General features: G+C 47.1%; 1 protein-coding gene across 1 annotated transcript; it reads right to left on the bottom strand.

Moving 5' to 3' along the window:
* Positions 1-3969: 3969 nt before the first annotated feature.
* On the bottom strand, positions 3970-5549 carry LOC106724684 (dynein heavy chain-like). Its single transcript, XM_014532993.1, has 3 exons — positions 5542-5549; positions 4099-5284; positions 3970-3987 (listed from the first exon to the last, which is right to left on the bottom strand). The coding sequence occupies exons 1-3, from the start codon at positions 5547-5549 to the stop codon at positions 3970-3972; spliced, it is 1212 nt and encodes a 403-aa protein (XP_014388479.1).
* Between the last annotated feature and the right edge of the window lie 22221 nt (positions 5550-27770).

The raw sequence follows: 27770 nt of genomic DNA on the forward strand, positions 1-27770 counted from the left end.
TATCCCTCTCCCTTCTTCTCTGTAAAAAATCAATAAAAAATATATTAAAAAAAAATATATAAATCTTTGTTTTACTATGGTTGCAAATATCAAAAAATTTCTATATGTGACACGGCACCAGAGTTAAGTTAGGGTTTTTCAAAATGCTGACACACCGAGCTCAAAAGGTTCGCCATCACTGACCTAGAGGATACTATGCTAAATGAAATGGCAGACACGGAAAGACAAATACCATATGATCTCACTTATTATATGTGGAATCTAAAGAACAAAATAAATAAACAAAACAGAAACAGACTCATAGATACAGAGAACAGACTGATGATTGTCAGAGGGAAGGGAGGTTGGGGGCTGGGAAAAGTAGGTGAGAGGAGTTACAAAATAATTGGCAGTTATAAACTAATCACGGGGATGTAAAGTATAGCATAAAGAATATAGTTGACAATAATGTAATAACTGTGTATGGTGGTGACTAGATTTATCAGGGTGACCATTTCATAAGTTATATAAGTGTCTAACCACTATGCTGTACACCTGAAACTAATGTAATATTGAATGTCAACTGTAATTGAAAAATAAAAATAAATAAAAGGAAAATTTCTCTCTATATAGGTTGGCTTGTGTTTATAAGGATACTAGAGGCCCGGTGCATGAAATTCGTGCACTATAGGGGTCCCTCAGCCCAGCCTGCACCCTCTCGCAGCCCGGAACCCCTCGCTCCTTACTGCCTGCCTGCTTGCTGCTCCTTACTGCTTGGCTCGCTATTCCTTAGCACTGCCATGGAGGCAGGAAAGAATCCCACCACCACCTCTGCGCTCACCAGATGTAAGCCCAGCTTCTGGTTGAGTGGCACATCCCCTGTGGGAGTGCACTGACTACCAAGAGGCAGCTCCTGCGTTGAGCATCTGCCCCCTGGTGGTCAGTGCACATCAAAACGACCAGTTGTTCTGCCAGTTGTTCAGCCAGTGGTTCCGCCGTTGGTCAATTTGCATATTAGGGTTTTATGATATAGGATATGTATACCTGTTTACCTAGTTATTATCATACATCTTAAGCATCAGAATTACCCTGGGTCCCTTGTTAGATGTTAGGATTGATGGGCTCCTACCCAGATCTGCTGAATCAAGTCTGGTCTTTACATTAATGAGAGCCAGGGCTCAATACCCAAGGACAGTCCTTCATTCTACAGCATGTTGCCCACACCATTGTTCATTCATCTCAAATGACTTCCTCCCAGAGGAAGAGGTACTAATTCATTGATCTATCAATTTATCCATCAAATATTTATTGAACATCTGCTATGTGCCAGGGACTTTGCTAGATGCTAGGGATTCAGTAGTTACAGAGCAGACTAGCTTCTATGTTTATCTCACAGTCTAGGGTAAGAAGAACAGTTAAGAAGTAGACACCACATTAATTCACATGTACAAATTGTGATCAAGGACTAAGGAGGAAAAGATTGCCATGAGCCAAGATACTAGTAATAAGGGGACTGCATTTAAACTGGGGAATGAAGGAGGATCACTCACAAGAAGGAAGGCTTATTGGAAACTGGTGGGGTGAAGCCAGAAGGCAGGGGATTTGCTGCTGAGTGAAGAGCATTCCAGGCAGAGGGGTCTACCCCTGGGTAGGCCCGAGGTGGGCAATGGGGACAGTAGCGAGAGATGGCACCAGACCATGCAGGACCTTGTAGAACATGGTAAGGAAGTTGGACTGTATTCTAAGCACAATGGGGCCATTATGGTTATTAGGAAGCATGATGAGAGAAGATTGGTATACGTATTCTTTTTATAGTAGCTTTGTTGAGATATAAGTTACCTACTATAAAATGGACTCATTTTAAATGTTCAGTTTGATGAGTGTAAAATACAAATACATACATATGCATACACAAATGTGCGTGGATATATCTATATCTATATCTATATCTATATCTATATCTATATCTATATCTATATCTATATCTATATCTATCATCTACAGATCAAGATGTAGAATGTTTCAATTACCTAAAGCAATTGGTCGGCAAACTCATTAGTCAACAGAGCCAAATATCAACAGTACGACGATTGAAATTTCTTTTGAGAGCCAAATTTTTTAAACTTAAACTATATAGATAGGTACATTGTTATTAACTTAATTAGGGTACTCCTAAGGTTTAGGAAGAGCCACACTCAAGGGGCCAAAGAGCCGCATGTGGCTCGCGAGCCGCAGTTTGCCGACCACGGACCTAAAGGTTTCCTTGTGCCTCTTCACAGTCAATTCCTGGCTCTAAGCAACCCTGACCTACTTTCTGTCCCTTAGACCAGTTTTCTGCAAAGTTTCATGCCAATGAAATTTTACCATGTAGACTCTTTTATGCTTGTATATCTAACTTACTTAACACAGGAGAATGTGGTGCGATTTGCCCACATTGTCATATGAGACATTACCTTATTTATTTTTATTTCTGAATAAACAATTTGTTTATTCTTCCCCTATTTATAGGCACTTCTGCTGTTTTCTGTTTGGAGCTATTATAAGTAACGCTACTAGGAACATCATATATAAGTGTTTGTGCAGACATATGTTTTCATTTTACTTGGGTACATGCCCAAGTGTGGAATTGGTATCTTATGGGGCTCATTTATGTTTAACTTCATAAGAAACTGTTAAATTGTTTTCCAGAGTAGATGAAAAACACTCCTACCAAAATTATATGAGAGCATGTTGATCCAGATCCTCATAAACACGTGTTATCATCAGTCTTTTTCATTTTAGTTATTAGCATGAGTGTGTAATGATATCTCATTTTAGTTTTAACTTACATTTTTTATGAACTAATGATGTTGAGCACCTTTCATGTGCTTATTGGACATTCATAAATCCTCTTTAGTGAGGTATCTGTGAAATCTTTTGATAATTTTTACTGAGTTGTCTTACTATTAAGATGTAAGAATTCTTGATATATTTTGGATACAAGTGTCTTATCAGCTCAATGTGCTGTGAATATTTTTCTCCTGGTCTCTGGCTTATCTTTTGTAGTTAATATTTTTCAAAGAACAAAAGTTTTAAATCTTAATAAATTAAGATTTAAAAAAAATATTATTTCTTCAATAGTTTATGCCTTTTGTTTCCTATCTTAGAAATATTGGCCTAATTCAAGGTTATGAAGTTCTCCTCCTGTGGATATTTCTAAAATTCTACAGTTTTAGCTTTTGATATTTAGGTTGATGATCCATTTCAAATTAATTTCTCTTTATGGAGTGAGATAAGGATGAGGATTCATTTTTTTTTCCAATTTTAAGTTATTCTAGCACAATTTGTTGAAAAGACTTTCCTTTAATTCATTAAATTGCCTTGCCACTTCTGTTGAAAATAAACTGGTCATATATGTATGGATCTATTTCTTAACTCTCTATTCTGTTTCACTGATATATATATACATCTATCCTTACTACTATAGTCTTGGGAAATGTAGCTTATAGTGAGCCTTAAAAATTTTAAATTATTTGCTTCCTATACAATTTTAAAACCAGCTACTCAAATTCTATTAAAAAAACAACATAAAAGTCTGCTTGGGTTTTGACTGTGCAATCCTATTGATTCTATAGATTAAATTAATTTGAGAGAATTTACATCTCAACAATTTGAATTGGTATTCCAATCTTGGATTTTCTTGATAGCTTTAGAGAGATTGCTCTTCTGCCCATCCAATAGCCTAAATTACCTCCAATAATGAGATGAGCTTGAGTCTTTGAGGTTCAGAGGAGTCCATGGTTATTGCTCCTGCAACCTCTGAAAGCTCACACACACAGAAGATTCTTCCTCTCTTCTTCATGTCTCCTAGGGCTTGGGAGACAGACGAGGTCAGGCAAGCAGGGGTTTCCTGCACTGAGGTCCCCACAGCTAGTTGTTGCTAAATGGAGTTTGTAGATCCAGACATCTCTGCTTCTTACTCGAGATGGATGGTGACTCCCTTGACCAGCCTCACCGGTAAGCAATATACTGTGAAAATGAAAGAGTGGCAGGTGGCAGACCTGGGCTGCAATGTGGAAGGACACACATAGAGGAGGCCCCATGGCACGGCCTCCCAGTGTACTGTAGGTGCCAGTGTACTGTAGGTCTGAGTGTGCTGTAGGTGCAGTGTACTGTAGGTGCCAGTGTACTGTAGGTCTGAGTGTGCTGTAGGTGCAGTGTACTGTAGGTCCCAGTGTGCTGTAGGTGTGGTGTACTGTGGGACAGTGTACTGTACGTCCCAGTGTGCTGTAGGTGCAGTGTACTGTAGGTCTGAGTGTGCTGTAGGTGCAGTGTACTGTAGGTCTGAGTGTGCTGTAGGTGCAGTGTACTGTAGGTCTGAGTGTGCTGTAGGTGCAGTGTACTGTAGGTCTGAGTGTGCTGTAGGTGCAGTGTACTGTAGGTCTGAGTGTGCTGTAGGTGCAGTGTACTGTAGGTCTGAGTGTGCTGTAGGTGCAGTGTACTGTAGGTCTGAGTGTGCTGTAGGTGCAGTGTACTGTAGGTCTGAGTGTGCTGTAGGTGCAGTGTACTGTAGGTCTGAGTGTGCTGTAGGTGCAGTGTACTGTAGGTCTGAGTGTGCTGTAGGTGCAGTGTACTGTAGGTCTGAGTGTGCTGTAGGTGCAGTGTACTGTAGGTCTGAGTGTGCTGTAGGTGCAGTGTACTGTAGGTCTGAGTGTGCTGTAGGTGCAGTGTACTGTAGGTCTGAGTGTGCTGTAGGTGCAGTGTACTGTAGGTCTGAGTGTGCTGTAGGTGCAGTGTACTGTAGGTCTGAGTGTGCTGTAGGTGCAGTGTACTGTAGGTCTGAGTGTGCTGTAGGTGCAGTGTACTGTAGGTCTGAGTGTGCTGTAGGTGCAGTGTACTGTAGGTCTGAGTGTGCTGTAGGTGCAGTGTACTGTAGGTCTGAGTGTGCTGTAGGTGCAGTGTACTGTAGGTCTGAGTGTGCTGTAGGTGCAGTGTACTGTAGGTCTGAGTGTGCTGTAGGTGCAGTGTACTGTAGGTCTGAGTGTGCTGTAGGTGCAGTGTACTGTAGGTCTGAGTGTGCTGTAGGTGCAGTGTACTGTAGGTCTGAGTGTGCTGTAGGTGCAGTGTACTGTAGGTCTGAGTGTGCTGTAGGTGCAGTGTACTGTAGGTCTGAGTGTGCTGTAGGTGCAGTGTACTGTAGGTCTGAGTGTGCTGTAGGTGCAGTGTACTGTAGGTCTGAGTGTGCTGTAGGTGCAGTGTACTGTAGGTCTGAGTGTGCTGTAGGTGCAGTGTACTGTAGGTCCCAGTGTGCTGTAGGTGCAGGGTACTGTAGGTGCAATGTGCTGTGGGTGCCAGTATACTGTAAGTGACAATGTACTATACGTCTTAGTGTACTGTAGGTGCAGTATATTATAGGTGCAGTGTGTTTGGTGGAAGAACCACTGGATAGGTCTTCTAGTCTTACATTGTGTATTCACATCCCTGCTCTGGACTTTTTGGTAGTATGGTCTTTGACAAGCTTTCTAACTTCCCTAAGCCTATATTTCCTTAACTTCCCAAAGGGCATAAGTAATTTGATCTCACTCAGCCATTGTGCGGAAAAGATGAGATGGTAGAGGTAAGGATGTGTCTGCTTGCTGAGGCTGGGAAGTCAGACGCAGGGGGAAAAGGTGGGAACTGGGGATAGGCCCCCTCTGCCCAGCCGGAAGGAAGCACAGGGAGAAGAGCACACAGCCTGGACTAGTGCCGTGTAAAAAGGAACAGGTACAGAGATGACAGATGGCCCCAGCCCAGCCCTGTGCTGCCTTTCCCAGCCTCCTTGCATTTCCTCTGCCTGCCTTCTCTCAGGGAGCTCCGTGACAGCACTCACTGGGGGGATGCAGCCCAGGGACTGTACAGACCCAGCTTTGTGGACACTGTGGCCGGCCCAGATGTCACTGAGGGATTCCCGGCTGGCATCCTCCTCTCCGACTGACCACTAGCCTCTGTGCTTGGGGACTCACTGTGACAAAGCTGGACATTGGTGGGCCCATCTTGGGATGTAAATGTGTTGTTCCTGGGTGTTCTATATCCCCCACTGTACACTTGTCTCTCCCACGTGGGGAGAGGAGAGCTCCTTCCCTTTGTCTGCAAACCCCTCCTGCTTTGCCCAACTCTGGAACTCTGCACTGTGGCAGCGGGTCCCAGGCACTGGACGGCTCCCTCCATCTGAGATGGTTACAAGGGACATTTCCCAGAAGGCTGGAGACAGAGTGAGTCGGGGGCCGAGACTGGGCCTTCTGTCTAGGGAAGGGCCACAGTGTGAGACATGGGTAACTAGGGTGGGAGCCAGGCTGGACGTACTCCCTTCACATAAAGAACCCCCCCTCTCCTGCAAGCGGTCATCCAAGGATCTCTCTCTATGTAGCTCCCCCGGAGATGAGTCTATCTGCCAAGCATATTTCGGTAGCACTCCATGGGTACAGGGAGACTGAGTGGACTGGGACATGCGGGACTGGAACTGGTGACAGTGGGAAGTAGGAAGAGGAGGAAGTGTTCATCCAGGTCTGCTCCCAGAATCAAAACAGTGGCCCTGAGAGTACTGGCCCTGAGAATATCCTGGGAAAAGCAAATGCCTGACATCACTCATGAGGATTCCATCCCATGTCCGCCTGCTCCCTCTCCACTTCCTCCTCTCTTACCTGGGCTTTTCTGGGGCATTATTTAGGCATCTGGGCAGGATGACAGGGAACCTGGGGCGGGTTGGGCACTCTTCTCCTCCACATTCCCAAGTCTTGGGCTTCCAGGTGCCCTGCCCCTCACCCTTGAAGTGCCCCCCTCCCCTCAACCCTGCTCACTCACCCCCTGAGATCCCCTCTCTCCAATGCAGCTTCCCTCACAGAAGACATAGTGACTTAATACATGCTTTTCCCAGGAGTATATGCACTTTAAGAGAAGCTCAGAGGTGCCTTGTGCTTAAATCAAAGTCCGGATGGACTCCTCAGGCATCAGTGGGCACCCATTTCTTCCCGGTGTGCCCTCCGGTGACGCCAGGTGGCCTTTCCCTGTGCAGGTCAGATATTGCTGCTGTGTGCTGTACGGCTGGCTCATGGGCACCTGGATGGACAACACACGTGTGTCCCTGCACACCCAGCTCAGCCCCTGCCTCCCCACATGTGGTGGCAGCAACCGGGCCTCTCAGACAGACTGGGAGACACTGGAGACCACTGGCCCCGGTGCACTGCCCTCTTGCTCAAAGCTAGCAGACTCTCAGAAGCCAGATTCTATAGTTGTTTGCCCCCTCCCCCAGAGCCCGTTCAGAGTGCTTAATTAACAAATCTTGAGTATCAGGAAGTTGTTTACTTGGCTTCCTTGAGAACTGTTCTCTAAGGAGCTCAAAGCACTGCTAATAGATTTTTTGTTGTTGCCTTCATCCATCAAGCAACCTCCCTCATTCCAAACATTGCTTTATCCCTCCCCCTGGGATCTGACTCTCACTCAGAGAACCCAGGAGAGACCTTCTGCTTCTCTAAGCATCTCTGCCTCGCAGCTATTATGCCCCACCCCCGTAAGGCTGGGGTTTCATTTTAATTAAAGAATGGGTAGGGAGAGGCAATTACAGATACAGGTTTCCAGGGAGACTCATGGGGCCCTTACTGTTCTTAGAGATGCTCAGTCACTCACATCTACCTGTTATGAGTTTACTTCTGCATTCCCCACCCCTCTGTGCCAATCAGGAGCAGAACTCATCTGCTTATTTTGGTGCCACTCCCTTAGGCCACAATCAACACCTGGAGACTGACTGCAGGTGCACTCACCTGTACTTCCCTCTCAATTGCTGCAGGACCCTGGTCCCTGCCTGCCTCGCCACCCTCTAAACCAGTGGTTCTCAACCTTGGCTGCACATTAGAATCACCTGGGAATCTTTTTAAAATCCCGATTTCTGGGCCTCATCCTCCGGAAATTCTGTTTCTTTGTTACTAATGTTGTGGCCCCACCCCATAACAAAGAAACAGAATTTCCAGAGGATGAGGCCCAGAAATCAGGATTTTAAAAAAATCCCCAGGTGATTCTAATGTGCAGCCAAGGTTGAGAACCACTGCTCTAAACCACTCTGCTGTCTCTGCAGGCTGCTCTTAGCCCAGCTGCTTGGCTGGACACAGACCCCTGGTCCATGTTGTCTGGTTTATCCACCCCCTGGAATTTGAGAACTCCTCCTGACACAATACATTAGGAGAGACCATGGGGATGTGGCTGTAGTCAGAGGCATCACCTGAGGGCAGGAAGCTAAGCTTAGCCATTACCATTATTGGTAACATTTCTTAGCACCTACACATGCCATGCAACATGCATTCATCATTGCATATAACTCTCAAAACCACGCCCTGATGCAGATGCTATTCTAGAGTGGCCATAGAGTCTAGACAATAGTTGATGTTAGTGTATCATGGACGATGATGTACTCTCCATAAATGACATTATATATTTGCCTGTGTTTTCAGACTTGGAATCACCCTGCATTATTCTGTCAATTTTATAGATGAGGAAACTGAGATGCGCAGGTACCTCTGCAAAAGGAGAGTAGAGATTCAGACTCAGGTCTGTCCAATGTCAAATGCTGTGCTTTCAACCCTGTACTATATGAGCCCACTTCGTGGGTGGGAGCCCCTTTATCTTCATCCCAGAATGCAGCCATGCGTGCACTCAGAGAGACCTCAGGGCACCCTGTCTAGGACCTACCCTCGGGGAGAGGATCTCATGGAGGTGTGGCAGTTTCAGAACTACAGGGTCTTAGAATTTGAAAGAACCTTAATCAGATCAGAACACAATAGTTCTTGGCCATTGTTGAGCTCTTAGAGAATCTGGTGGAAGCTCTTGACCCTCTTCCCTGAGAAATGCACACATACGCATACACATCGCCTTCATCTGGAGATGCTTGGAGCCCCAGAAGCCCAGCCTTGGGCCTCGGCTGGCATCCCACTGCCACGTTTCTCTGTGCATATGCACATCCTATGCCTGGCTTCTTAACCAGTTAGGCTAGATTAACCCAAACTACTGCTTCCCACCTGGCCCAAATCCCTCCGTGTGCAAACATGGAAACGGCCCAGAGAAGTGAGGTTTTCTGCCCAACATCACAGTCAGTGGTGCTGGCAGAGCAGGCCTAGAGCCAGGATGGACCATCCCTTTTAAATCACTTAGGCTAGTGCCCGGCTGGTATGGCTCAGTGGTGGAGCATCAACCCATGCACCAAGAGGTCACAGGTTTGAAATCCGTCCAAGGCACATGCCTGGGTTGTAGGTTCAGTCCCAGGTAGGGGGCATACAGGAGGCAGCCGACTGATGTTTCTCTCTCATCAATGTTTCTATCTCTCTTTCTCCCTTCCTATCGCTCTAAAAACAAAACAAAACAAGACACAAAAAAAGTAAAAACATTTTTTAAAAAATACCTTAACTTTAATAATAATAATAATAATAATAATGATAATTCACTTAGGCTGGAATGTCCTGGGCCAGGTCAGGGCACCTACGTTCAATGCTGACCAGTCCTTGCCCACCTGAGGAGAGCAGCTGCTGCTGGTGGCCATTGGTCAATCGCTCACAGTGAGCACTGTGCTTCCATGTGGAGGAACACTGGGCTTTCTCGGGTCTTCTCACTACCCCATGGGGCCTCGTCTCTACCAGCCACTCTAACCATGCTTTGAGGCCCTTATGGAGCTCCTAGCCCATAAGGCTGCAGGAACACAGCTCAGAGAGGCTCTTTATGGAAGAATGTGATAGCCACGCAGGAGAGAAACAGTCCTGGGACCATGGGCACCCAATTCCTTCTGAAGAAAAGTAACCATAGTTTTCCCCAAACTGAGGCTGTTCAGCTGGAAACCGTGTCCTTCTGCTCTGGGAAGGCTTCCCTAACCCAGAGAATAGGGGCCGGCCCAGCCTTTGGAGGTTTACTTATCCACCTCCACCACATCCCAGCACCAGGCTCAACGTCCGCACACAGCGGTGCTCAGCAGACGCTGCTCCTCTGGCACGGACCCTGCAGCCGCAACCAGGAAAATCAGGCACTGCTGATGTTTCTCTCTCACCAATGGGCAGGCAGGCACGCACCTCGTCCTCCCACTCCTCACCCTCCTCTCCTTGCCTCAGCTGGAAGGTTGCAGGGACTTAGGCTGTGATGGGCTCATTATGGAGGAGCCTGCAATGTCAGCCATCCATATTAACAGCCCTTGTTAGGAACCCCCTCCACTGCTTTGGTCCAAGTTTACACAGTAAACAGTGCAGTTAGTTTATTTGATGAACTCTGCAGAGGAGCTAATAGTGTCCTCCTGCCCTGGAGCTTCCCTTCCTGCTGGGTGAGTATGGCTGCCTGGCCAGGGAGGCCCTGCTGCTGTGCAGGGCCAACCAGCCTGCTGTGGGCCGGAGGCCCCTGGGGACAGGTGCTGGGCCAGGAGGCTCTGGGCCTGGCTGGGGCTCCAGCCCCTGAGAACAGGACAGCTGTCCTGGGATGTGCCAGCTCCTGAGGGCAGCCACGTAGCAGCTCTTAGCTGCTGAACCGGTTCTTTAAGTATAAATTGACACAGGACACTGGTTTCTCTCACTGGTTTAATGGAGAAACAGGAGGCCAATACTAAAGGAAATGTTTTAGTTTCTTTTTTAATTTTATTTTTCCAAGCTGGCCTTAGATACTCCACAGTTCCGTGTCACTTCAGGCACCTTCCTGCAAAGGGCCCTGGGGACAATCCTCCTGGAGTGTGGCCTGTGGGGGACAGCTCACCGCTGCCAGGTAGCCCAGGACCTGGCATCAGGGGCTCAGGTCTGGCTGGGTATCGAGAAGGGTATAACATGCAGCTGTAGGCCAATTGCAGTTTATGACTTTGGGAAATGAAAGGCAGTGTGTGTGTGTGTGTGTGTATGTGTGTGTGTGTGTGTGTGTGTGTGGCGGGGGGAGGGGTAGTGGAGGAAGGGGGTCATCTCAGCCGTTGAAAAAGAAATAGTTCTTAAGTGGCTTTGCCAGATGTAGAGAGTGAGATGCAGATGTTTCTGGAACTGCCCCACTATATGAACACTAAGGAGTTTCTTGCTTCCTTTGACTCCAATTATCTGACTCTCTCTTCTGCTCTCTCCTGCCAGCCTCTTCCCTTCCCAGCCTGCCCAGTGGGAGCTGCTGCGTGCGTGAGAGGCCTGCAGGGAGCCTGCTTTACTTTTCCACTCTGGGAATTTGGGCCCCCACCCACCACCAATCCACCACCACCCAGACTCACGCAGCGTTCTTGCCCAGCATGGGAGCTCCTTGCTGGTGCTGGCCGGTCCTCCCTGGCCCCCAGCTGGCTTGTCCAGGGCCTGGTCGCTGGCCCTGGGTCTTATTCATGTGGCTGAAACCCGGCTCTGAAATAACTCCTTAGCGCAAACACGTCTCCATCAGCCTGATGTCCCAGGCTGTCACAGGCTGCCCCATCTCCCTCCAAGCTTCACTTGAGTCCTGACAGTAACCTGAGCTACTTCTGAATCCAGAGAATGCACTAGATGCTGGCCCATCTGGCTATTGCTCAGGGGATTAGCCATCGAAGCAGGGCGAGACCCTTGGTACTGGGTCTGTTCTCTTCTGGTCTTCTTTTGCCTGCCAGGCCCCCTCACACCTGAGTTGGTCCACCTGCAGGACCTTTCTCCCTTGCCTACTTGGAGAGCAGAAAAAGCCCTACTGAGCAGGCCCTGTGTGATGTCTGCTCCGACAGGAGAGTACAAGCCTGTCACAGGCAGAGAGCGCATTGCAACTGGACAGGAGGAACAACCCCCTTGTGGAGAAACTTGGTAGGAGGCCAGGCCAACCTGAGGCCCAATCCCTTCTCTGCACAGATTACTTCACTCTGCCAGGCAGGCCTTATAGACCGGTCTGAATGAGAGCATGTCCCTCGCTCTCACACAACAAATATTTGAGTACCTACTATGAGCCAGGGCCTATTCCAGTGCTGGGGATCAGTGTTGAACACACACCTGCTTCACCAGCCTTACTAATTACTTGTGTTGACCTGAGGATTACATGAAGCAAAGAATGCTTTACATTGCAGTGAACATCTGTTGCTTCTTGTGTGTCTGGCTCATACCCTCCCTTTTTCTGGGCAATGACACCCCCAATTCCTCTTGGGCACAAATCCTTTCCCCTCTCATCATTATCTCCCTAAATGCTGCCAATCCTAATACCCCATGCCCTGGGTTGCAGCCTGGGGCAGGGGACCAGTCTTTGCAAGTCACTTGGCTCATTCTTTTGGTCTCATGATTGATCCAGGATGAAGATGTGATCCACACAAGACCATCCAGAGTCCTTCCCTGAGCATTTTTTTTCTCTGAAGCTGGGACACACAACCTGCCCTCTTTCCCTTTGATTATCAGCTCTAAGTCCAGGCCTCCAAAACTACATGTGACTCTGCCCTTCCATGCAAAGGATCCTGGGAAATGTGCCCCAAACTGGATGAGGTGAGAGGACAGGTGCAGAGCCAGAGGGTTGGTCCAGCTGCTGCTTCATCTGTGGGTCCACCAACCTTTGGGGCTGCAATGCCTCCTACCTTTTCAAGGTTTGGTTGAAGAACCAATGCATTTCCTTTTCCATGTCTTATCTGTTTGAATTAGTATGTCACTTATAAATAGAATAGAAGGCTTCTGATTAGTAAAGCACAAATATAATGATTTCAAATAACGAACACTTAAAAATGTTTTTCTCTCCTAGAAAAAGAGAATGTGCAAACAAGAAAGTGGAATACAAAATAAGGAAAAGGGAGACCTTAGGGATTTCCAAACAGAAGCTTTATGTAGCCCTCATTCTTGTGTCTTTGGTTTAATTCAACTAAGGACCCCACAAACTCACTCATTTTTATGTATCTATAGGTACTGAGTATCTATCTATCTATCTATCTATCTATCTATCTATCTATCTATCTATCATCTATCTATCTTCCCTTAAAAGCCTTACCCATTCCAACCAAACTAAGAGGGAAGGACCTTATAGTTCCTCAAGATTGCTCAAGAGAGTGAGGGGACAGGCCTCCATGTGGCTGTGAATCTGCTATAGTGACAACAATGGACCCATCTTCAGGAAAAGGGAGGCAGGGTGCTGAAGGAGGCAACTGAAAACACTGCGTATTCCCTCATGTGGTTTCTTGTCCCTCACTTTTCCTTTCTCCTTTGCTTTTCCTTAGTTCACTTGAGTCCTTTAGCTCTCTCCTTCCATCTGCCTTTTTCCCCCTCTTTTCTCTTATTTCTTTCTCCCTCTCCATGCCCCCACCCCCACCCCCTGAGGATGTGCAGAGGACATACCATACTCACTCACTGTCATTCTGAACAAACACCTGCTCTTATGACTTACTGTGTCTCACCTCCTCCCCGCATAGGCCATTTCCATTACAGGGAACTCCAACACCAGCTCTCAACCCTGGGGTGGCAGATGGATCACTTGGAAAGGCTCAGCATGTCAAGAAACAGCAGCGGAAGAGAGAAAACCACTGCTCCTCAGTCAGGAGACTTCCACTACCAGCTCCCAGGATCTGCAGCCCAGCCCACAGAAGGGGAAAGCAGACTCTCACTCAGGACAAGACAGCAGCCTTCTTCCCACCTGGGTGAGTGTTACTCGCCTTGCTGACACGCACCAGGGCCAGGGCGGTGAGAGTAGAATGAGGCTACTGCTCACAGGGCTTGGCCAGTGGATAAAGCAAACATGGAAGAAGAAGTGGGGTGGCCCATAAGTACATCACCTATAATGTGGGCAGGGAAAAGGAGGCAGATCACTGAGTGCCAAGTCCCTTAGCCTCTCTGAGCTTCAGTTCTTCATCTTAAAAATGCAGACAGTATTATCCACTGTGAAGAATTAAATAAAATAACCCACTTGGAAGTACTTAATGCAGTGCACACAATGAATGTAAATAGAATCTGGATGTGTTCCTGTTGACTTCACACACACACACACACACACACACACACACACACACACACTCTCTCTCTCTCTACTCCAGTCTTTCTCAATGGCTAGAGAAACAGGCCAAGAGGCTGCCCCTGAGACAGTGACTTGAGTCAGCCTTGCCCAAGTCCTGTGGTCAGAGAAAGGCTCAGGTCTGTTCACAGGAGCCCTGGTGCTCAGGACAGTGGGCTGACTGCCATCCCCACATCCCCTAAAGCTAGAACAAGGAGGCTCCTGGCCATGCTGAGTTGACTGAAAAGTCTGAACACAGCATCTTGTCTTGTTCTTGAGCCATTCATTCAAAGGATGATGTTCCTGATACAGGCAGACAGAAAGGACTACGCAAACAACTTAAGTCAAAATGCACTTGAACTCCACATAGAAGAGAAGCAAGGCTTGGTGATACAATCATTCAAAATGCATAACATTGAACACTGGATTCTGGTTCAAATCCTACAATTCCACCTTAATCCAAGTGACTCTGGAGGTACCTCAGTTTCCTCCTCTGTGAAATAAGAGTGAAAATAACCCCTTCCCTGTCTATTATAGGTGAGGAACAGGTGAGATAACGTAAGTGAAATTACTTTACAAAATACTATACAGCTAGTTGTTATTGCTGTTAATGTGGAATGCGAAAGAAAGAACTAGAAGTCTCCCAAGAGCCTGTAACCATTTTCTCACGAGTAGCTCAGACATCACACCCACATAAAACCATCCTCATGAGAGGAGGAAACTAAAGGACTCCTTGCACCCATCCCTATTCTGCCAATGGAGATGGAAAGCAAGACGAGACCATCTAACTGGCTGAAGCATGCTGGGATGGGAGGTGGCTACACCTCTGTTCCTGGTGGGAGTCAGGGGCCTCTGGTGATACCTGTATATTTCACCCAAAGTGACAGGGACCTTGTTAGCCCGTCCTTGCTTTGAGGAGCTTGATGGATTGAACTCTTGGGGAGCATACAGCGGCCGTGAACTGCCATAAAGATGATGAATAACGTTTTTTTTCTTAAATGATTACTGAAAACTTTATAGCTAGCCAAAGCTGGCTTTCTCAAAGCCCCTGGAGAAACACTTTTATGAAGTGTCATTTAATTAATAAGGAGGCTATTGACTGCCGTCATGCGTGGAATACTGCACAAGAGCCAGGTAAGAAAAAGGGACAGAGGACCACAGTACAAAGAGGAGGGCAGCGGTGAGGCCAGCTTGGATGAAAGCAGGCCTGTCTAAACCTTCTAGAATGACAGCCAAAGCTAGACCAGTCTCCACGTGCCAGGGATCGCTAGCAGTTGCAGGGATGTTCCCACTGACGACCTGGTCTAGAAAACTCACTCTGCCCCTGTGACATAGAAAGAGAGGCAGTGTGGGTGACGGAAAGTTTTCTTCTGTGGTACAGTTTAGGAAAGTTGCTTCACCTCTTGGATTAACTAAAATGATAGAATTGGATTAAGTGATTTTTAAGATTTCAACTCAAATATTCTCTTTTATTCTGAATTGCTCAAAAAGAGATGGTGTCAGGCAAAAAAAAAAAAAAAAAAATCCCAGTTTTTTTCACAGCTTTCTCTGGCTGAGTCCCCCAGAGAGAGAACACAGATAAATTGGGTGTGAGTTCAACTGTTGCATTTATGAAGAAAAGAAGAACAGAGTTGTGCTCAAAATCAACAAGAGGAGGATATACCGACATTGGCAAACCCTAGGGAATATGCTCTGAAGTTTGGGGAACCCTCATTTTTCCTGAGCTGGTTAGCATCTCCTGTTATAGGAAACTAACCTGGGACTCCCAAGGGAGATCTACAATTTCCCAGACCCTGGTGACGTTCACCACGCCCTGACCAAGGATGCTAAGGTGAAGCCAGGGAGTTCTCTCCTTGGCCTTCACCAGAGAGACATTCTACAGAATGACTCCAGAGGCCTCATATTTTAGTTGAAAATCTTGGCATTTAAAATTAAATGGGACTGGGTTTGTTTGCATGTTGGCTTTGCAACTCACTAGCTATACAACCTTGGACAACTTACCTATCTTGAAGCTTAAAAATAATACTATTGCATAGCTGCATGGATTGTTGTAAACATTAAGGAAGATGATGTGTGTAAGCGTATAGTGCCTGAGATGTAAGAGGTGCACAAAGAGTATTAGTTGCTTTTTCTTTCTCCCTCTTTGCTGCCCTGCTGTCTTTAAAGCTGTAGGAAGCAGGTTATCAACCTGGTGAATGAGGCGAAGGCAGGAGAGTGCGCAGCACACTGACAGACTCATGCTACGCACAAAGACCTCAATCAGCAACACTGATGGGTAAAATCGCATGTTGAGTTTTAGCAGACATTTATGTATGGCCCCTGTTTTGCACAAGATTTAGAAGATTTGATGTCACCAGCACGTCTTAAAGGAAAAACATCCTGAGGCTTTTGTGAACAACTAGCTCAGCACAGCCAACAGTGTGATGAGGCTGCTAAAAAATTGAGCATACCTTTTAGGCATGTGAATAGTAACTTAAGAATCAACGGAATGTAGGTATCTCATTGCTTCTGGTAAATGTTAGCCAATTCTGGTTGTCACATTTATATAGAACAGTGTTTTTCAGCCTTTTTCATCTCATGGCACATGTAAACTAATTACTAAAATTCTGTGGCACACCAAAAAGCATATTTTTGCCAATATGACAAAAAAAGGTAAAATTTGTATTCAACACACCGTATGGCTATTGCTGTGTTGGCTGTTGACAATCTAAGGGAAAAGAGGTCAGTGCCCCTGACTAAATAGTCAGGTACTGCATGTTTTAAAAATTCTTCCAGCACACTAGTTGAAATTGCTGATATAGTACACTGATAAATTTGAATGTATTTTGAGAGGAATATTACAGAGAGAGTTCAGAATGTCATAAACTTTCAGAAACACTTGTTGGACCCAAGAATGTTGAGATTGGAACACCATAAATGCCATACCCATCGCTAGTTTGTATGGGGCCTTCTGCAAAGAAGGGAAATGCACCCCTCCACAGAGAGGGGCAATTCCGTACCAGGTTCTCACCCACATTATTACCTACAACCATAGTCCCTTGTTCAGTGCACAACTTAAGCAATTGTACCTAACAACCTGTGTAATACCAAGCTTCAGATTACTGAGGGAGCTGTCCAGTGGAGTAGAGCATGGAGCTCTTCTGTGCTTCCATTCAGAGTTAGAACCTGGACCAATGGTGGCAAAGGGTTATAAAGAGATAGTGTTAGACTTAAGAATGATGATAGTCTAATGATTGTTATAACTCTATAAAAGGCATGAACAAGTCTAAAGGAAGAGTTTGTTGATCTGAAGAGAATTGGTCAGCTGTGAAGAAAAGAAAATGGATTCCCCAAAATTAAGTGGTGGCACCACCAGTCCAACAGTAATACCAAGCTTCAGATTACTGAGGGAGCTGTCAAGTGGGGTAGGGCATGAGCTCTTCTGTGCTTCCATTCAGAGCTAGAACCTGGACCAATGGTGGCAAAGGGTTATAAAGAGATCGTGTTAGACTTAAGAATGATGATAGCCTAATGATTGTTATAACTCTACAAAAGGCATGAACAAGTCTAAAGGAAGAGTTTGTTGATCTGAAGAGAATTGGTCAGCTGTGAAGAAAAGAAAATGGATTCCCCAAAATTAAGTGGTGGCACCACCAGTCCAACTAATGGAGCAGAAGAGTCTCGCCCAAAAGTTTCCCATCACAGTGGCAGGACCGTCCAATGCGGAAGAGATTCCAGGAGCTGCAGTCAGCAGACCTCCGTGTTCCTCCCTGTGTGCCAGGTCAACCCTGTGGGGAGGCAGAGGGTTAGACTGTGGTCACCTAATGCCATTGAGTGCATCATCCCCTGACTTCCTTTGCTCTGGTTCCAAGCTCTCAAGAGAATTATTATTATTATTATTATTATTTTGACTTGGATCCACATGGTGATCCACTGATAGAGGCAGCTTCTTTAAAAATTGTATTTCTGATCATAAATTAATAAAAATCTCAGTCTGTCCCCTGAAACCTGACTGTTCATGCTGATATAAGTAAATCATTTGGGATTCTGGTTATAAATATCAGTCTATTGAATGCAATTTTTTTTCAAGTGAGGTGGGTGGAACATGTCATTTAAAAGTGAACCACCTTCCACTGATCAGACCTGACTCACCACTTTCTGAAGTGGGAAACTTGCCACCTCTGCTTTTTCAGAAGGACAAGCACAGAATAGTGGGAAACAGATTTTACTTGAAATACTTATTCTTCCCAAGTAGCCACTCTTCTGTTGTTACCCTGAAAACCCTAACAAGTCAGTAATATGACCAGAGTTCAGACACCCACCCTTGCCTTAAATGTTCACTTCTTCCCTCCTTCCTTTTCTTCATATTGGGTTTCAGGTCTATTCTCAGGCACATGACCCACCACTTCATCCTTCACTAAGTGCTTATTTATTAAGTTGGAGGTAAAGAAGGTGTTGGGCCCTGCAGGCCTCCTGACCTGAATTTTGAATGTGGCTGTTGCCTCCTACTAACCAAAGGACAGCTGAGCCCTAGGGGGCTCACAGGAATATGTCCAATGAAAGCCCTTGGGGAGAAGCTGCAAACACTCAGCAACAGTGAGTCCCAGGGTAACTGCTTTGCGCGTATGGGTTTCCTGAGTACACCTGCTTCCAGGTGTATCACTGTGTGTACTTCCCAGGAGCCATTGCAGCAGGGGCGAGGGAGGACTCAGGTGGCCAAGTAGAAGGAGGAAAGTGCAGAAAGTGGTCTTGAACTGGAAAGGGGAGCTTATCACCTCCTGTAGTTTTCACACTGAACCCAGCCAGTTGGTACTTACAGAAGATTTATGCATGAAAAGACACCAGTGCCTATGCTATGAAGATACTAAACCTGTACAAGGAAGGAAATATGTGCCGTAAACTGAAATAGAAAAGCGTCCTCTCTGAGGTGGTGGCAGGTAATAATCATGGTTATGGACTTGGCTGATGAGGAATGAAACAGGCTGTTTCAGTGATGTGTCCCTTGGGCTGTGCCCCGATGGCCCGAGGCGTCGGGCGTTCCTGGCTATGGAATTGATGAAGGGGGTCCCAAAAGAGGACACCCCGTGTGTGTTCACAAAAGCAGGTGGTATTTCCAGCACATGTCAGGGAGGGTCCCCCTGCCTGATCCAGCAGTACCATCCTGTCTCAGTGGGGGGCTAATGGCTTGCCCCAGAGGAGGACTTGTAGAGAAAGACAGCAGTGCAAAGCACTTTACAGTGTCTCTCCTATTTGGAAGACCACAGTTTGGTGGGGAGGTAGACATACTCAGATGAGTAATTATAAAAGCAAGTTCCATGTCTACCGACCTCCTCCCACCACTGCATAACTAGAACTCTGGATTGAAATCTATATATATATTTACATTTTGGGTTGTCAGGAAAGTAAGGGAATTCCTTGGAAGTCCAAAGTTGACAAGAAAGTGTGACTCCATGAAGGTGGGTATGCCCTGGAGTGGCCTTCTGCAGATCCTTGCTTTTGTGGAGCATGAGGGACAGGAGACAAAGCATAGGGTGGGGTGGAGGTCAGAAAGGAGACCTCATCAGAAAGCCCAGACCCCAGGAGGGAGACCCACTTGGAGGGATACCGCTTGTGTGAGAAGGAGCCACAACCCCTCCGTGGCATACAGAAGCATTGTTTCTTACCCACACATCTGGCCTGGCACCGGGCCGTCCTGCTAATCTTGGCTGAGCCCTCACTGTGTGCAGATCATCTGCTGTCCACTGGGATCCTATTAGATGAGGAGACTGGGGTGACTTTGCTCAGCTCCATGATTCTCTCAGTCTCTTCTTGGGGCCAGGGGTGTGGCCCTCTCCTGGCAGTGGCAGAGTGCAAGAACAAGTGGAAGTGCCCTTGCCGATCTTCAAGTCTCTGCTTGTGGAATAATGAGTAAGTCCCATTGTTTAAAGAAAGTCACATGGCTAGGATGAGTCAGAAGCAGGTCACTACAAAGTGACAGGGCATAACGTATGTATAGGGGGTGTAGTGGGTTGAAGAGTGTTCCCCAAAAATTCACATCCACCGGGAATCTCAGCATATTTTATTTGGAAACAGGATCTTTGCAGTACAACTAGCTAAGAATCTCAAAGTGAAATTATCTTGGATTTGGAAAAAGAGGGCTTAGATCAATGACTGGCATCCTTATAAGAAGATGGAGGACATAGGTGTAGTGGGTTGAAGAGTGTTCCCCAAAAATTTACATCTACCGGGAATCTCAGCATATTTTATTTGGAAACAGGATCTTTGCAGTACAACTAGCTAAGAATCTCAAAGTGAGATTATCTTGGATTTGGAAAAAGAGGGCTTAGATCAATGACTGGCATTCTTATAAGAAGATGGAGGACATAGACACACATGGAAGAAGGCCATGGGCCATGTGAAGATGGAGGTAGAGTTTAGAGTGATGTGGCCACCAGCCAAGGACTGCAAGAAGCACCAGAAGCTGGAAGAGGCAAAGAAGGATCCTCCCTGGAGCCTTTGGAGAAACATGGCTCTGCCAACACCTTGGTTTCAGACTTCTGGCTCCCAGAACCATGAGAGAATATATATTTCTGTTGTTTTCAGGCAACAAGTTGGTGGTAATTTGTTGCTGGACTCCCAGGAAACTCATACAGGAAGGGTGAAGAACTGAGGTCATGGATAGAGTCAATCGATCATGGAAGGTACACTTCAAAACAGAATCATCCAGGAAGAAATAATGGTGGTGATTTGGGGCTTTCTTAGCCTTGTATCTGGGGGAAATAAAAAATTAAGTTTCCTCAGAGGATATCTCGCTACAAACCCACCCTCTAACGAGGTAAGGGCTGAACTCACACAACCTCCATGTACCAGTCCAAACAACCCAGAATGCAATCTCAAAGTTTAGTGTTTTGTGATGTTTTTTTTATTGGTTGGGAGAGAGAGAGAGAAGAGAGGGAGAGAGAGAGAGAGAGAGAGAGAGAGAGAGGAAGAGAGAGAGAGAGAGAAAGAGAGAGAGAGAGAAAGTATGGTTTACAAACAATCAGGTTTGGTTAAATAAAGAATTCTAGAAATTAAAAACATAATAATTAGAAAACAATACATAACAGATCATGCTGAATCATAAGCCTGGAGGCAGATCTGAACAATGCAGAATTACAGCACAGGAAGACAAAGACCTGGGAGATAGGAGATGCAGAGATGGGCAGATAGAGTGTGGAAATCAGAGTTACAGGAGGAGAGCTAAGAAAGAATGAGGAATGATTACTTATCCCTGGTTGGGAGGGGGCCAGCTCTGCTGATAGTTGATGTGGCAGGTGTGACACAGGTAATGTTTGATATAGGTCTGCCTGGTGGCAAAAAAGAGGAACAGGAGTTAAACAGGAGAAAAGAGGCAGAGACATGAGAAAGCATGATCTTCTCAGGGTAGGATGAGAAGTCTTGTGTAATGGTGCAGTGGGGCATGTTGGCATGTGGCACATGTGTGCCCATTTGGGGACCAACATTTGAAGGTTGGCAGGTGGGAGAGTGGTCACTAAGGAATCTCAAACTGTATCCAGTAGGTGACAGGGAATCAGTGACGTGATCAGCTTTGCTCTTAGGAAGATAAAGCACCGAGAAGAAACTCAATAAGCGCTTGCAGGTTGATCAATGTAGGCTGCTGATCCAAACTCCTTTGTTCTTGGACAGCTGCGGCTAGGGTGAGCTTAAGGCACTCTACTTAGATCCATCATCTGTGCAAGAGGATTCGGAGGGGCTCTCCACTTTAGAGTAAACCAGGGCAGGTTGGTACCTTAAAAGCGATGACCTCAGGTGCTCTGAAGCTGTCAGGAGCCTCACAGGACACCACTCACATTCTTCCCAGCTTCCCTTCCACAGCGGAGACTCGGGGAAGCCTTGACTAGGGAAGAGTTTTCTCTACCTGGAGGCCTGGCTCTGCCAGCCTGCTCTCTAGGTCCACATTGTGAGAATCCAGGCCAGGCCCAGGTCAGTCTCAGAACCCTCCCTATTCGCAGGCTCCTTGGCGGCTATCCATCCGGCCTCCCAGGTCTGGGCTGTCCTGGCTTGGTGCTGTCCCTCCTGCTACTTTGCTTTTTGCTAATGAGGTTGGTGGGATGACAGAATGAAAATTCATGGGACATTTGCAACTTGCCAGAACCATAACCAGACTCCTGTGCTGTGTTTATTATCCCAGCTGTCACCTAGCAGTCTTGGAGCAGAGATGTCGTTATCCTGAGTTTATGAAGGAGGTTAAACAACTTTCCTGAGCTCCCAGGCCCTAGTGAAGGGCATGACAAGTAGTCACGCCCAGGTGGGCCAGACTGGGGTGAGCCAGTTTGGGGACCAAACTCCTCTTCATTTTAGAGGCTGTTTTGGAGTCTTGTACCTGAAGAATCATTTCAACTAGATCATCCCCCTAAACATGTACACATTAGTCAGCTGGAAAAATATCAAAGAATGCAGCTTGGACACAGAGGGGTATAGAAAACAGTTCCCTGGGAATGGACATTGTGGGTCTGGTGTGGGTCCCTACTGGCATCTAGGAAGCATTTAGTAGGGGCAGGGAAGAAAAAGGGAGAAAAGGGAGGGGGAAAATAGGAAAGAAACAAACTATGGTAGGAAGAAAAGAGAAAGGAGGGAGTAAGGGAAAGGGAGGGAGAGATGAAGAGGAGTTTGGTCCCCAAATGCAGGACCAACTGGGGTGAACATGTTTGGTCCCCAAATGCAGGACAAACTGGGGTGAACATGTTTTCTATTGCTCCAGCCTCCTTTCTCCACCCAGCTCTCAGCTCCACCGTTGGACCAGGAATCACTGCAAAATTGCAACCCCAGGGCCAGCTGCATCCCCCCAAAGCTGCCTATTTTCTTTCTCCTGGTTAAAAATGTGTCCACATCTCCTCCCGCCCGCCTCCCTCATAGACGTGGCTGAGTTGGATGCATCTTACTTTTTGTTATTAATCACTACCATGTACAAGTCACTTCTGTAGCTGATCTTTGTGGCTTATTAAATGCCACAGAACTGTTGTGAGCTGACATAAACCAACAGCCCTGTGTGTGAGATCGGGCTGCTGAGAGCTGGTGGGCTCAACGTGAGTGAGGCCCGCTGATCCCAAATCCAGCCCAATGTCCATTCCCAGGGAACTGTTTTCTATACCCCTCTGTGTCCAAGCTGCATTCTTTGATATTTTTCCAGCTGACTAATGTGTACATGTTTAGGGGGATGATCTAGTTGAAATGATTCTCCAGGTACAAGACTCCAAAACAGCCTCTAAAATTAGCTGACAGAGATGCCCATGTATGTCGTGTCCTGCCCTGTCTGGGAAGAGCTTTTGTGTGAAAGCCCAGACCTTCTGAAGTGGGATCCCTGTGAGCAGCCCTGGCCAGGAATCTGGACCTGCACCTGATCCCTGGCCATTCTTATTTAAGCAGCCTGGTGTGGGTCCCTACTGGCATCTAGGAAGCATTTAGTAGGGGCAGGGAAGAAAAAGGGAGAAAAGGGAGGGGGAAAATAGGAAAGAAACAAACTATGGTAGGAAGAAAAGAGAAAGGAGGGAGTAAGGGAAAGGGAGGGAGAGATGAAGAGGAGTTTGGTCCCCAAATGCATGTCTTACCTCTAATCTAGTTTCAGCTCAGTGCAGAGCAAAAGCTGTGGTTCAATGAATGTTTGTTGAGTGACACTTTAGTCACTGGTATCATTTGTAATGATTCAGAGACAGTGAGCTCACTTGGGGCCCAGCACAGGGCTGGGTGAGGCCTTAGGGCAGGGGTCCTCAAACTTTTTAAACGGGGGGCCAGTTCACTGTCCCTCAGACCGTTGGAGGGCTGGACTATATTTAAAAAACAACAACTATGAACAAATTCCTATGCACACTGTACATATCTTATTTTGAAGTAAAAAAACAAAACAGGAACAAATACAATATTTGTATTTGCATGTGGCCCGTGGGCCGTAGTTTGAGGACCCCTGCCTTAGGGAATATTGAGTCCACTGGTCCTCAAGGGTATTGGTGCCCCCTTGGGGAAACTTTGGAGATATGAGGAGGCATTTTTCACTCATTGAAATGAGGCGGGGCAGCGAGGGGGGAGCGGGTAGGTAGTGCTGGCATTCAGGGCAGAGAGCAGGAATGCAAGACATCTGCAGTGTGGGAGGTCTTCCTTCCTAGGCCGGCTGTGCTGCCTGAGTGACTTCTGAATGTCCTGTAGGGCACCCATGTAGGTGAAAAGCTTGCTTATAATGATTCAGGCCCAGAATGTAACTGCATTTTATGACATAAAACATATTATGTTTTAAAATATGGTTTTAATATATACTGTATTTTCCAGGAAGGCAAGTTCCTTGTAAATCGAAGAAAGATTGTGTTATGTAGTTCTCCAAGCCTTGTTCACCATTTTAGAAAATCATGTCACTGATGGAATGTTCTCCATGCTGCTCGAGTTAGCAGAGCAGCCCACTGGCTCAGTCCTGCCTTCGCTGGGACCTGGTGCCCAGGGAAAACCTTCAGGTACTGTCTTATGGCATTTTCCAGCATAGACAGGCCAATCACTTCCATAGTGAAATAAACTTACTTTATTATAAATTATTTTCCTTTATCCCTCCCCTAGGGCACTATTAATATTAATCATTTGCTTAATTAGAAATACAGATAGGTTATATCATCGAGATGGTACTGCTTTTGGATGTCACTTCAGGATAATTGTGAGGCATTGCAGATTAGTTACTATGATGGATACGGGAGCCACTGACCAAGGCTCCCACTTTACATGTAAAGAGCTTGAGGTCCAGAAAGGTGAAGTGACCGGTCCCAGGTCAAGCCACTACCTGACAACAGTGAGAAGGTTGGAATCCAGGTCTCAGAGTGACAGAGACCCCCTGACCACAGCCGGAGCTCCTCTGTGACACAGCCCTCAGCGCCTCTGCTAAGGCGGCCACTGGCCAGGTGAGGCTACCTGTTCTCCTGCCTCAGGTCACCTTGGTTTTTTCCTTATTATGCCCACGTGGACAGATTTCATTTTCTAAAATTCAAGAGAGAGAGAAGGAGACCACGCTGAGAAGATGGGTCTTCATTTCAGGCTTATGGATGGTGTATTAGTCTTCTGTAGCTGCTGGGATAAATTACCACAAATCGGCTGCTTAAAACTACAAAAATCTGCTCTCTCCCAGCTCTGGAGGCTGGAACTCAGAAATCAGGGTGTCAGCAGGGCCTCGCTCCCTCTGAAGGCTCAGGGAAGAGCCTTCCTGGACTCTCCCAGCTTCTGGGGGCTCCCGCTTTCGTGGCGTGTGGCAGCATCAGTCCAGCCTCGGCCTCTGTCTTCGCATGACCTTCTCCTCTGCATCCGTGTCAATTTCCCTTCCCTTCTCTTATCAAGACTTGTCATTACATGCAGGGTGCACCCCAATCCAGGACCATCTGGTCTTGAGATTCTTAACTTACTGGAACCTGCCAAGACCCAAAAGACATTTTCACATTCAAAGGAGGTTCTGGGTAGATACACCTTCTGGGATATTGTCAACTATTCAGCCTGCTCCAGATGACATCAAACGACAGCTGCCTGGCCACATACAGATCAGTCTAGAGCAGCCGTGGGCAAACTACGGCCCGCGGGCCGGATCCGGCCCGTTTGAAATGAATAAAACTAAAAAAAAAAAGGCCGTACCCTTTTATGTAATGATGTTTACTTTGAATTTATATTAGTTCACACAAACACTCCATCCATGCTTTTGTTCCGGCCCTCTGGTCCAGTTTAAGAACCCATTGTGGCCCTCGAGTCAAAAAGCTTGCCCACCCCTGGTCTAGAGATTTAGATTCCACATTTCCTTGCTCCTCACCCATGGGTTCCAAAGTCTCTTCAGTCGTGGAAATGTTTGGTAGGAATGACACAGACTTGGGGGAATCCATGAGCTCACCTGGCTGCATCCCTCAGGTTAGAAAGAGTCCATGGAGCACAGAGAAGAGAAATGACTTGCTCAAGGTCACTCGAAGAATGAGCGTCCAAGCCGGGACCAAACACAGCTTCCTCACCATGATCTTCCCCAGCATGGGGTCTGCACATGCCCTTGTCCATGAGAAGCGAGTCCTGATCCTTGACACCACCCACCCACCCACCCCCAGCCATCAACCCCGGAGGCTTCCCGAGGGAAATCTGGGCGGAAGCCCTTCCCGGCGGAGTCCCAGGCCCACTGAGGGCCCTCGGGGATTGACCTGCTGCAGAAACCACGCCAGGCTCGCTCTCCCCGGGCTGCTTTCCCTTCAGACACGTTTCCATATTTACATTCCGTTTATGTTGCCTCTTGTTTATCTTGTTACCTAAGTACTTGGCACAAAAGTAATTATTTCGTTGCAAAAGCCGCAGCAGCCGGCAAAGTTAAAATCACACACAAAAATGACTTTGACTCGGGCACAGGATTGTATAAATAACCCGCTCAAATGGAGACGGGGGACATTAGGCTCACCCCCATCACCACTGTCAGGGGGAGTCTCCCAGGGTAGCATCTTGCCACTGTGCGGGAGGAAAAGATCATTTCTCAGCAAAGTGGTTTCACAGATGCTCACAACGCCGGCACCCACCCTCAGATTATCACTCAGCATCGGGCCACCGTGTGCGGCATGCAGAGCAGACAGCAGGCAGCTCCCTGCCGTCCCCACCCACAGAACCGCTCTCCCTTTCACACCGAGGCAAACAGTGGGGTGAGGGGGCATTTGTCCTCAGGGAAACGAAATCCACCTTTCTACCCAAAGAAGGCAGAGTGGGTTGGGAGGCTGCCCCTGGGTCCACACACACACACAGACAGACACGCCTCCCCCTCCTTCCTGGCGCTTACTTACAAAGCTGTTTTAATTAGATAGATCTCATGTGAGAGCAAAACAGCAACGACACTTTGTTTCTTTGAGGCTAGGAGAGAGGAACTGGAGTGCAATCAGCTGGGAGCTATGGGTAAGCAGTCTTTCTCTCCCACAGCCTCGGCCCCTCCCCAGAGAGCCAGCTTAAAGGGGAAACTGTCCCTCAGGGGTTCTTTGGAGGTTGTGCTGTGATCCACATCGCCCTCCTGCTCCTCCCTTTCCATGTAATGCATGCATCGACACCTACCCCAGCACACTCCCCGGCTTCTTTCTCTGCTGTCTCTTCCTCTCTCCTGTCCCTACCTTTCTTCTTATCTATTCCCTCATCGGCCTCCTTCAGCCTGTTCTTTCCTCCCACTTTCTCCTTTCCCTCAATCTGCCTCTTGGCCCCTCTCTCTGTTGCCCACTCCTCTGAACAGCCCAGCTCTCCCTCCTGCTGCTGTCACAGGTGCCTGCCCACCTCCCCGCTCCACTGGCAATCACAGCAGGGTGGCTGATGAGCGTCTGTGTCTGGTGGACAGCAGAATCCAGGTGGTCCAGGCTGGTGGCCGTGAGAAGGTGTCGGTGATGCAGGGGACTGGGGGGGCGTTGGGGGGGAGGCAGCTGCAGGACACTACTTCCCAGTGCTGGCTCGGCCCGCGCTGCCCTCCCTTTTCTCATTAAGAGCAGGAAGCCTTGAGCAGGGGCTCCATAAGCATCATTTGTCACTGTGATTGGGATGGGAGGGTGGGTGGCAGAGAGGGAGCCTGTTAGAGAAGAGACTGTTCTGTCTTTATAGGAGATAGAGTTGCCCAGCTGGTGTGGCTCAGGGGTTGAGTGTTGATCCATGAACCAGGAGGTCACGGTTTGATTTCCTGTCAGGGCACATGCGCAGGTTTTGGGCTCGATCCCTGCAGGAGGCAGCTGATCGATGTTTCTCTCTCATCGATGTTCCTCTGTCTATCCCTCTCCCTTCCTTTCTCTCTCTCTAAAATCAATAAAAAATAGATAAATAAAAACATTTTAAAACAAAGAAATATAGTTGAAGAGAGAAAGGGACAGAGAAGGAAGGAAAAGCATAGTTATCACCATGCCTTCTTTGCAGTC

This window comes from Myotis brandtii, unplaced genomic scaffold (assembly GCF_000412655.1).
Source record: "Myotis brandtii unplaced genomic scaffold, ASM41265v1 scaffold1208, whole genome shotgun sequence".
NCBI classification, from domain to species: domain Eukaryota; kingdom Metazoa; phylum Chordata; class Mammalia; order Chiroptera; family Vespertilionidae; genus Myotis; species Myotis brandtii.